Source organism: Aquarana catesbeiana, linkage group LG04 (assembly GCF_042186555.1).
Source record: "Aquarana catesbeiana isolate 2022-GZ linkage group LG04, ASM4218655v1, whole genome shotgun sequence".
Taxonomy (NCBI): domain Eukaryota; kingdom Metazoa; phylum Chordata; class Amphibia; order Anura; family Ranidae; genus Aquarana; species Aquarana catesbeiana.
Genome location: NC_133327.1, coordinates 618,302,435 through 618,314,463, shown reverse-complemented (window position 1 = coordinate 618,314,463; position 12,029 = coordinate 618,302,435). Strand labels below are relative to the sequence as shown.

Sequence of the window (12,029 nt, the reverse complement as noted above, 5' to 3'; positions counted from 1 at the left end):
GGCACGAGGGTTTCTATTCTCATGTCTTCCTGGTAAAAAAACCAACAGGAAGATTTCGTTTATTTCTAAATTTAAAGCCACTAAACAGAGCCATCAAATACAGAAGGTTCAAGATGGACTCAATTTTCACCGCCAGAAATCTTCTGACTCCAGGTTGTTTCATGGCATCAGTGGATTTAAAGGATGCATACCTGCATATTCCAATCTCATCCCAGTCCCAGAGGTTTCTCAGGTTGGCGGTAAGGTTGGAAGGCAGAATTCAGCATCTGCAATTCAGAGCCCTCCCCTTCGGGCTATCATCCGCACCCCGAATTTTTACCAAAATAATGGCAGAAGCTCTAGCTCCGCTGCGTCTTCAGGGAATCGCAGTAATTCCTTACTTAGACGATCTGCTATTTTTCGCCCCCTCAAGAGAGGAGTTGAGGAGCAATTTAAGCAGAGCATGCAGCCATCTGGAGTCTCTAGGTTGGATCCTAAATCTCCAAAAATCTTCCCTGGAACCATCTCAGGAGATTCGCTTTCTAGGGTATATAATAAATTCGGTAAGCCAAAGAATTTTTCTTCCTTTAGAGAAGAAAGGAAAAATCCAGGATACAGTGTCCTTTTTGCAGACCAACCAGCAGCTGACGGTAAGGTTGGTCATGTCAGCCCTGGGTGTTCTGACTTCGTCAATGCCAGCTGTTCAGTGGGCAAGACTGCACTTCAGACATCTGCAGGCCTTTCTTCTGAGATCTTGGGATCACAATTTGGAATCCCTAGATTCAGAGGTAAGAGTTCCAACCCAAGTGAAGAGGTCACTATGGTGGTGGAAAAGGCAGGATATCCTATCGGAGGGGTTAGTCTGGGCCTTTCCAATCGAAAAAAGGCTGACAACCGATGCCAGTTCCTGGGGTTGGGGAGCCCACCTAGAAAAGGGTTTCACTCAGGGAAACTGGTCCAGGAAAGAGGCGACCAAGTCCTCAAACTGGAGAGAGCTCAAGGCGATCGACTTGGCTCTGAAGTCATTTGCTCAGGGTCTTCGGGCCCAGCATGTTCAAATACTAACAGACAATGCCACGGCCGTGGCTTACATAAACAGGCAGGGAGGTACAAGGAGCAAATCGCTGCAAGTACTAGCCATGAGCATTCTCCGTTGGGCAGAAGGACACCTGCTGTCTTTATCAGCAGTCCATCTAAAGGGATCCCTGAACGGGGTAGCGGATTTCCTGAGCAGAAACCCCATTCGGGAAGCAGAATGGTCGCTGAACCCAGAGGTTTTCGCCATGATTGTCGAGAAGTGGGGGCTGCCAGAGGTGGACCTGTTCGCCTCAAAGGAGAATGCCTTGGTTCCGCAATTTTTTTCCCTAAGCAATCACGACGGGTCACTAGGAACAGATGCCTTGGCGTATCCATGGAGATTCCATCTCTGCTACGCTTTCCCCCCATTCCAGTTAATTCCCTTAGTTTTAAGAAAGATTCAGGGGGAAACAGTACCGGTTATCCTAATCACGCCTTTTTGGCCAAGAAGGGCTTGGTTTTCAACCGTTCTGAAAATGGCGGTCAGGCCTTGTTGGCATCTGCCCCTCAGGTACGATTTACTATTTCAGGGGCCAGTAAATCACCCAGAGGTAGCCACTTTGGCGCTCACAGCCTGGTATCTGAAGAGCAGCTCTTAAGGAGCAAAGGTTTTTCCAACCGGTTAATCTCTACGCTATTATCCAGTAGGAAAAGGGTGACTAGAAATATCTATTCCAAGGTCTGGAAGGTTTACAATACATGGTGTAATTCATCTGACCATGACCCAGGGAGTCTTGTTTCCATTCTGGAATTTTTACAGGTTGGTGCTGACAAGGGACTAGCAGTTAGTACCTTGAAGGTGCAGGTAGCTGCGATAGCAGTGTTCCTAGAAAAATCGGTGGCCTCAGATCCGTTGGTAACCAGATTTTTCAGATCCCTTACGAGATTCAGACCAGCACCACTTAAGTTGTTTCCGAAATGGGATCTGTCGATAGTCCTCCAGGCTCTAACAAGGAGTCCTTTTGAACCTTTGGAAGAAGCGCCACTTAGATATCTCACTTTTAAGTCTGTGTTTCTGATTGCCATGGTCTCTGCACGAAGGATCAGTGAGCTTAATGCTTTATCAGTTAAGGAACCCTATTTATCTATCTTCCCAGATAGGGTTATACTTAGAACAGATCAGAAATTCTTACCAAAGGTAGCTTCAGTACAAAATCGTGTTCAGGACATTGTACTTCCGACCTTCTGCCCCAACCCAGTAGGGGAGAAGGAGGCTTGTTTTCACATGTTGGATGTTAGAAGAGTTTTGTTATGTTACTTGGAAAGGACAAAGCTCTTTAGACGTTCAGATTCTCTCTTTGTGCTATTTTCGGGCAACAGGAAAGGTTGCCAGGCTTCTAAAATCTCTTTAGCAAGGTGGCTGAAGTTAGCCATTTCAGAGGCTTATTCGCATGCAGGTGTGTCTCCTCCAGCAGGAATTTCTGCACACTCAACAAGAGCATTAGCGGCCACTTGGGCAGAGAGAGCTGGTGCCACCCCTGAACAAATCTGCAAGGCGGCAACATGGTCGAGTTTTCACACATTCGTGAAACATTACAGGCTGGACCTCACATCTGCTAATGATCAGGCGTTTGGCAGAAAGGTCCTGCAAGCTGTTGTCCCGCCCTAAGGGGGTAAGTCTCTGTTATCCTCTCAGGTGCTGTCCTGAAAGACGCCTTGGGAAAAACCAAGTTAGACTTACCGGTAACTTGTTTTCCAGAAGTCTTTCAGGACAGCAACATCCCGCCCTATTGTATTGTATATACTATGCTGTGACTAACGTATGTGTTTTTGTGTTCCAGCCGGGGCCGGAGGTCTTCTCTACTACAACTGAGGTATGGTGGGGAGGCGCCTCCCTTTAAAGTTTGGAGGAAGAAGGTGTTTCCTGTTCCGGTGGGTGGAGTCGCTATCTCTCAGGTGCTGTCCTGAAAGACTTCTGGAAAACAAGTTACCGGTAAGTCTAACTTGTTTTTTTTGGGGCCAATATCATTTTGGCCGCGTTCACGCGTCCAAACCATGACAGAGGCCTCGCTGCCAATCTTCTAGCTTCCTTCCTAATCTCGTCCAGTAGTGGAATATAATTCTTTAGATACAGTTTTTTGAAAGCATTGCATAGTTTTATCCCTAAGTACTTAATTTCTTTTTTCCAAGGAAAAGGGAACACCTGGGCAAGATGGGCTTCCTCTTGTTTACCCACACTAATGTTCAGGATTTCCGACTTCTTTAAATTTATTTTGAAATTAGAATTTTCCCCATATCTTCTTAGGGTCTGTAGCAAGTTCGGGAGGGAGATTCTGGGATTTGTGATAAAAAAAATTACATTGTCGGCAAAGGCTGCCAGTTTGTGCTCCTCTGATCCTATCTTCACCCCACTACAATCTGGGTTGTTACGAATAGTGGCTAACAGAGGCTCCAGGGAGAGGACAAACAACAAGGGGGACAGCGGACACCCCTGCCTAGTCCCATTTGTCATGCGAAAGGGTTTTGAGAAGACCCCATTCACCCTGACCGAAGCCGTAGGATTGTTATATAGGGCCTTGACCCAAGAAATATACCTCGGGCCCACCCCCATTACTTCCAATGTTTTTATCATGAACCCCCAGTCTACCCTGTCAAACGCTTTTTCCGCGTCCACTGACAGGAATAGAACTGGGGGTCCATCACATTTACTGGCTTCCAACAGGAGCGCTGCTCGTACCCCATTATCCCTACTCTGTCGCCCGGGCACAAAACCGGCCTGGTCAGCATGCACGAGAGTTGACATTTTATCCTTCAATCTGTTAGCCAGCACTTTCGCATAAAGTTTTACGTCTGCATTTAGCAGCGAAATGGGTCTATAACTAGAGCAGAGCTGGGCATTTTTCCCTTCTTTTAATAGCAGAGCAATCGAGGCTGAAAGGGCCTCTCTACCCAATTCACAATTGGCATCAAGTTGGTTCCAAAAATGGCAGAGTCGAGGGACCAGAATATGTTTCAGTTTTTCAAGGTACAAAGTAGTAAAGCCATCAGGCCCTGGACTCTTGCCCTTTGGGGAAGTTTTCAGTGCCGCCAAGATTTCCTCTTCGCCTATCGGTCTAACAAGGATTGTTCTCTCTTCCTCTGTGAGCACCACAACTCCTGCCCCCTTCAGAAATTCCTCGACCCTGCCCCTCTGTGTTGGGTTGCCAGCTCGGTCTTGTCCAATGGAATATAGTGTCTCAAAAAACTTTTTAAACTCATTCGATATGCCTTTACTAGTCGATATTAATTCCCCTTTATTGTTTTGTACTTTTTCAATGAAATTTCTGTCTCTTTTTTTCCTCACTAAATTGGCCAGGTGCTTGCTAGTCTTGTTTGCCCATAGATAATTATCCTTTGTTATCCTATTGAGAGCTCGCTTGGATTCCTGTTCCAAGACGTCCCTCAACTCTTCCCTTTTGGCTGCTAGTTGTCGGAAGACTTCCTGGTTCGGCCCCTTGGACTTCTTGTGGGTCTGTTCTAATAGATGAACTTCCTCTATCATCCTCTCCCTTTCTACCTTTCTCTTTTTCTTTATCCCGGCTCCTATGGAGATGAGGACCCCTCTAATATACGCCTTGTGCGCTTCCCATACAACCGAGGGGGAAACCTCTCCCGTGTCATTAGTTTTAAAGAAAAACTCCACCTCCTCTTGTACCTTTTCCAATATTTCTGGTTCCCTTAACAGGGACTATTCAGCTTCCACGAGAAGGGCCGCTCCTCCCTAATTGGGAGCCTCAACCTCATTGTGACCAGCGAATGATCCGATAAAGACATAATTTCTATTCTAGTCTCCTCCACCCATTCCGGTAGACAATGGTCCACGAAGATATAATCCAGTCTCGAATATGTCCCGTGCACAGGGGAGAAGAAGGTGTAATCTCTATCCTTAGCATGTTGTAACCTCCATGCGTCCATCAGTCGGCAGCCAGATAGCTGTTTTCCAATTGAGCTCCTTGAGACCTTCCTAATCCCCTGGGCCCGGGACGTACTATCGAGACTAGGGTCGAGGCAGAAGTTAAGGTCCCCCGCCAACACCACCTCCCCCTCCCTAAACCTCATCAGCCTCGTGAGCACCTGTCCCAGAAATACCGTTGGGTTTTTATTAGGGCAATAAATGTTCGCTAAGGTCATCACTTTATTCCCAATTTTCCCCTTCAAAAAAATATACCAGCCATCCGGGTCCGTCATTCTGTCTACCAGGGTGAAGTTGGACGCCCTCGAGAATCCTATTGCAACCCCCTTCGACCTCCTAATAGGGGAATCACTATAGAACCAGCACGGCAGTTCTGTAGAGAAGAGTCTAATCCTAGTATCTAGAACTAAGTGAGTCTCCTGAAGGAAAACTATATCGGCTCCGTACTGTTGGAGTTCCTTCAATATTTTGTGTCTTTTTGTAGGCGAGTTTAGATCTTTTACATTATAGGATACCAACTTGAGGTCATACATTACCCTGGCTTTCTCCCCTTGCACCTTCCAAGTGCTCCCCTAAACTGATTATGCAGGATCTCGTCCCCCCTCCCTCCCCCCCATACCCCCCCCTCCCCCCACCCGGCTGTAACCCAGCCCCAGGCCCGCACGTAGGAGATACTCCAGATCCCATACTGCGCGCTTCATGCTTAGGGGTGAAGCTCCAACGACAGCGCCCGATACCCTCTCCGCTCAACCATGAGGCGGAGTATGGTAAGGAAGGCGGCAAGCCAGCACCCCGGTTAGAGGTCGCCCCCCCCACTCCCACCGCCCCCCCCAGCAGCTCATACTTTTACCCCATGTTCAGGTAGAAAAACAAAAACACACAAAAAAAAAAATAAATAAATAAATAAAAAAAAATTAAAAAAAAGAAACACAAAGTCCAGAGTCACGGCATCGTATACACTCCCCGGGTCACTTGGTAGAGAGGGACAAAAAAAAAAAAAAAACGCAAAGAAGGACAACACATTTTGTCCCCCTACCCCCCCCCTCAGATGACCCACAGTTCCCAGTCCCTTTCATGTCGCTGGACTTTGAATCAGTATCACTCCCTTCTTGAGTCTTCAGGTATCGGAATCCCCAGGCTGTCGCAGAAGTCCTGCATCTCATCCAGGAATCTCATCTTGAAAGATCTCCCTTCCTTGACAACTATCAGGGATGTTGGGAACCCCCAGCTGTACTTCAGGTTGGCCTTCCGAAGTTGTTCTAATAGTGGTCTCATCTGTCTTCTACGGGCCAAGGTTCCAGCCGATAGATCCGCAAATATCTGTAAGTTATTGCTCTCGAAAACAGATTGGGGGGGCCCCCTTGAGATTCTTCCAAATTTTATCTTTATCCCCGTATGCATGGAACTTCACAATTACATCTCTCGGTGTGTCTTGCTTAATATTGGGGGGTTTCCTCACCCTATGCACCCGATCGATCCTTAGTACCTCCTCCTCCTTTCTGCCCAGGATAGGATTAAATATTTTTCTCATCTTCTCCCCCAAATCCTCATTAAGTTGCTCGGGGATTGATCTAATACGCAGGTTTTGTCGCCTGCTCTGATTTTCTTGCTCTTCCATTCTATATACCATCATGCGATTTTCATCCTGTATTTTCCTGACCTGTTCTTTAAGTGCCTTGATCTCTTTTGCCTGATTGCCCGTTGCCTCCTCCGCCTTCTCCACTCTGTGCAATAGATGGCCCATGTCTGTGCGTACGTTCATAATTTCGGTTTTTATAACATTTTCAAGTTTAGCGAACATTTCCAGCATTTCTGATTTGTTCAGACCGGGCTCCATATTTCTTTGATCTTCCACGATGCCACTGGCAACTGCTCCTTCTAGTTCAGACTCCTCTTTGGTCCTGTCCCCCTGACCCGCCTTCTGTTTCTGCTGATCTTTTTTCTTATCTTTTGTTCCTGATTGTTTCATGTCCATTCCGGGGCTCTTTTGACAAGCCTCTTTGAGATATCTTTGTATGGAGCTAGAGTTAAGGCTCTCCCTTGGATTTTTAGGCTCAGTTGTTCTTAGGGACCGTCCTCTCATACTTCGATTTACTGCCTGCTTTCTTGCGCAGACAGCTCAATTTTTCCTGTATAGTTTTGTGATTCCCCAGCCTCCTTTTGCCCTATCCAATCCCGTTGCTTCGCAGTTTACCCACACCCTCCAACTGGTGCGTCTCTACAACTATAATGACGGGTAGCTAAAAAAAAGCAAAAAGGCCTTGCCTTCCCCCTCTATCCTCCTCCCTTCCCTCTGCTCATACCCCTTGTAACCTGCAGAGACTTTCGTGAATTACTTCAGGGCTACCCCCTTCACAGAGTCACTTTTTTTTTTTTTTCTTTTCCTTTTAACTCTTATGCCCCCCCTTTTGAGCGGCAGGGAGAAGAGGTATATGAGAGAACCCGACTCCAATCAGACTTCAAGCATTAATCAACCAATGACACATAATCAGCAGTTGTTCAGTTGTTCAATAATAGTTGTTCAATAATTCAGTAATCAATAATCAGTTATTCAGTAATCAGGTAATTCAAATAAAAGCGGATCTCCCAACAGTCCAGATCTCAAAGGATCATATGCCTCAGCTCTCGAGAGCTTGGTAAGGATAATGCGCACTTTGCCTTATAGTTCGTCAGCATTTAGCATTTAATTGTGGAAAAAAAAGTTTTCATACCTTTTGCTTTCTGATTCATGTCACTCACCCACAGCGCTGCCCCGTTTCTGTAGCTCTGTAAACTCTGTGACGTATGTGAACCAAGAATCTTGGAACAGGTAGAGGGGAATGGAGATGGAAGGTGGAACAGGACAGGCAGCAGGACATCAAACCATTACAAGGTGACTGCTCTCTTTATGATAATGCCGGCTCCACAGCTGTTGGATGAACTGAATCCTCTCCCTTTCTGGCTCCCTGGACACCTGTGCATCCAATCCTTATGGATGATCCTCCATTACCCAGTCGCTGAGCGGTAACTCCGGCTTTATATCTTGCTGCTGCTGTGGCTGCGGGGAACGGGTGGGGAGGCGGCCCCACGGGAGGTCATAAATCCCAGCTAGAAAGACCTCCTGGGTACGCTGCAGGCGCTCTCCCTGTTCAGCGTCTCACTCCCGTTCGGAACAGCCGTCCTCCGCCCTCACATCGGCGCCGCCGTCAGGCACCTCCCCCTGTACGGGCGTCACACGTCACGTCCGCATCCCCTCCTCCAAATCCGGCTGTCGGGATCAAGTGGTGGCATTTGATGGGCACAAGTGGCTGCATTTGATGGGCACAGGTGGCTACATTTGATGGGCAAAAGTGGCGGCATTTGATGAACAAAAGTGGCTGCATTTGATGGGCACAAGTGGCTGAATTTGATGGGCACAAGTGGCTGCATTTGATGGGCAAGTGGCTGCATTTGATGGGCAAGTGGCTGCATTTGATGAGCACAAGTGGAGGCATTTGGGCACAGATGGCTGCATTTGATGGGTAAGTGGCTGCATTTGATGGGCACAAGTGGCTGCATTTGATGAGCACAAGTGGCAGCATTTGAGCACAGATGGCTGCATTTGATGGGCACAAGTGGCTGCATATGATGGGCACAGTTATGTTATTTTGAAGGGACAGCAAATTTACACTGTTATACAAGCTGTGCACTCACTACTTTACATTGTAGCAAAGTGTTATTTCTTCAGTGTTGTCACATGAAAAGATATAATAAAATATTTCCAAAAAATTGAGGGGTGTACTCACTTTTGTGAGATACTGAATGTGTTCTTAACTCAGAAAAGTACCTTCTATTGTTCTCAGCTTCCTACAAGTTTCCAAATGTATTTTTTTCTGACTTACTGTTAGAGGGTGGCTATGTTCGATCTCCATGATCCCCCTGTATGTAAGAATGTAACCATCCTCTCTTGCTTGCTCCTGAAAAGGACTATGGACTATGGGATTTGTACTGTGCATAGAGCAGGTGCATATAAATGCAACAAATGTGCACTGCTCCTTTCAAACAAATAGACGCGAAGGGGGAAGTACAGATTTGGTAGCTTATGGAGGACAATACAAGGAGGAAGAAAAACACAGTCAGAAATGATTTCATGAAAAATGGTAGTAGTTGATATGTATGGATGATTTTTGGACAATAAGGATTTCATTCCGTGTCACTTGATTATTGCACAGTGCATGAATTTTGATCATTTTTTTCTGACAGTGCAGATCATAAGCAAAGTACATTGTGATAATAATCATTGGCTTCAGGGAAGGGCTGTGACTGCTCTTCCCCATCAAGTAATAAACCTAAATTTGACAGGTTAACTTCATAGTACTGACAGATATAACTGAGATAGGGGTGATATAGGTGCTATAGGTAGGGGGAAGGAGTGATGCACTTGATGTCGAGGAATGTGGGATTAATAATGGGAAGAGGGGACAAAGCACATAGGGCGGAAGGGTAAAGGAAGGTGGATATTTAGGATGGGGGGTAGAAGGAGTAGATATGGTTAAAGGAAGATGAGGTGTATATTCACTATAGATAGGTAAGGGGTGGAGTATGGCTTATAGAAGCCTCGTAATTATTTTTTTTTTTTTTGTGTTTGTTTTTTTTCTTTTTTTGGTGTTAAGAGTAATATGGACATGGCTCATAGAAGCCTCTTAAATTTTTTTTACCTTCTTAGTTTGGGTGCATTGGGAACACATTTAATATAAGGTATTTTTTTTTGGGGGGGGGGATTCGGAAATTGATAAAGATGTGTTGACTCTTTGTGATAAATAAATATAAATATGTTATGAAGGTGGTTTTAGTGGATATGTCAAATTTAATAAAAATTTTATAATTAAAAAAAATAAGATCATAAGACTCAATGCTTTTATATGTCTGCCTCCTCCAACCTGACCCAGTGTCCTATGACCCCCGTCTCACTATCATGGGTGATCATCTGATATTTTCCATCTGCGGAACATCTGTTCCCTGACCCAGATAACCGCAAAAACACAAATATTCAGAGGTACAACATGAGCCCCCATTTCTTGCAGCCTCAAAAGGTTGTTGAATTTGTGGTAGCAGGCTTGAAAGGAACATTTTACTTGGATCAGAGTGACTTCCTGGACCAGTCTACCCGTGAAAATGCGATATTCAACCATACAGCGTTAAAGAGCATCACAAATTGTTTGAGCTGATAAAGCTGAACTTTCTGCCAAATGCAAACGTACTTTGTGATAGTAATCATTGGCTTCAGGGGAGGGCTGTGACTGCTCCTCCCTATCATGTAATGAACCTAAACTTGACAGGTTAACCTCATAGTACTGTCAGATATAACTGAGATACTGCTGAGCTGGTGACCTAGCAGGGACCGAGCACTTGGATTTGCTTTGCTGGTGGGAAAAGTAAAAGAGCCTTTGTTGGCAATGATGGTTCGATCCCCGCAGGATGCAACACATTTGGGGGAGTCTGTGGATGAACTTTTATTTTTTGTAAATGGAAAAAAGGTAAAAACCGATAGTTATTTTTTTTTTTAATTCAAATATTTATCTATTAATATTATTGTCTATTTTAGGAGTTAATATATAAGTTAGGATACTAAAAAAGGGCCATATAGGAAAAACACCCAAAAACATTTACTTGACTGTCCGGGTTTCTGACATGCAATCTCACAGAAGAGTGACAGGTATCTGCCCAAAAACCTATTGGCCTGGTTGTCATTCTGTGAAATTCTAAAGTTCCAGTGAATGACAGCTTATTGTTGATTGCAATTGCTGAGAACTCTTTTTGAAAATGCTTGTTGCCTGGCTCTTATGTTGATTCGAAGGGTTCAATGCTTTCTCAGTCACTGACCTGGAACCAATAGACAAATCAAGCATTCTGACTGGTCCCAGGTTTCACTAGCTGCATGCTTGTTCCAGGTCAAGCCAGGCAACTAGTATTTTGAAAAGTGGTAGTGATAGCATCAGAAACTAAACCAGACCGCACACATTTATAAACATCATTAATTTATTACCGTCTTTATTAAGCTTCTCAGCGTAATTCGTCGGGTATGTGGTGCCGTTGGCTAGATAAAAGATCTTATGAAAGAAGAGTCAGGGAGCAACTGACCTATCATTACACAATTTTCTGCAATGTCTACGGGTACCTGGACATGCAAGTGTTGTTTCTGATAAATGAGTCATTTTAGAGTCTCTGTTTTTGTGTGTTTGAAGACATTTTCACAATGCTGATAAGTCTGCTGCTGTTTGTAGAATATATTCCTTTTGTTGCTAGGATATGCTTAAAAAAAAAAAAGAAAAAGAAAGAAAAGGTGGTGATGGATTTGGCATTTTCTACTAAAATTGTTTCTGTAAAATGTTTTTGTACCCTTTTAGTGGATTTAAACTTTTAAATGTGTGAACTTAAAGTGGTTGTAAAGTCAGCGATCACAATTACTTCCAAGCCCCTCTGTTTTAACAAGCTATACTACACAGTGGGGTTGATTTACTAAAACTGGAGAGTGCAAAATCTGTGCATTGTAGCCATCCAGCTTCTAAGCCCCCGTTCACATTGGTGCGATTTGACATACGATTTGACATGTCAGACCCCATGCCATTTTACAGCCTATTAACGGCGACGGTACTGTCCCAATCGGTGCGACAACGCACCGATTTCCAAAAGTAGTTACTGCACTACTTTTGACGACTTCAGGGGCGATTTCAATAGACATCTGTGCATGAACCTGCACAGATGTCTTTCAAATTCCCCCTGAACTTGCACTGAAATGCAGCTTTGAAATCGTGCAAGTTCAGCTGAACTCATACGATTTCAAACACGCCTTCAGTGTGAACGAGTGCTAACTTCAGCTTGTTCAATTAAGCTTTGACAAAAAAACCCTGGAAGCTGATTGGTTTCTGTGCAGAGCTGCACCAGATTTTGCACGCTCCAGTTTTAGTAAATCAACTCCAATGTGTGTGTTTTTTTTTAAATTCTGCAGCTAAATATCTCTTTCCATATCGCCAATGTGCGGTCACTTGACGCCGCTCTCCGTCCCTGATCTTAGGACTACAGTGGGAGGGGCTGAGGTTTCCCTCTGACGTCAGCCGGGCGG

General features: G+C 45.0%; 1 protein-coding gene across 1 annotated transcript in view; it reads left to right on the top strand.

The window, feature by feature from the left end:
* Window positions 1-10,245: 10,245 nt before the first annotated feature.
* XDH (xanthine dehydrogenase) overlaps window positions 10,246-12,029 on the top strand; it is a 195,238-nt gene continuing 193,454 nt past the window's right edge. Inside the window, exon 1 of the mRNA XM_073628291.1 lies at window positions 10,246-10,443. Coding sequence (XP_073484392.1) covers window positions 10,363-10,443 — 81 coding nt within the window. The 5' untranslated portion in view covers window positions 10,246-10,362. The remainder of the gene's footprint in view (window positions 10,444-12,029) is intronic.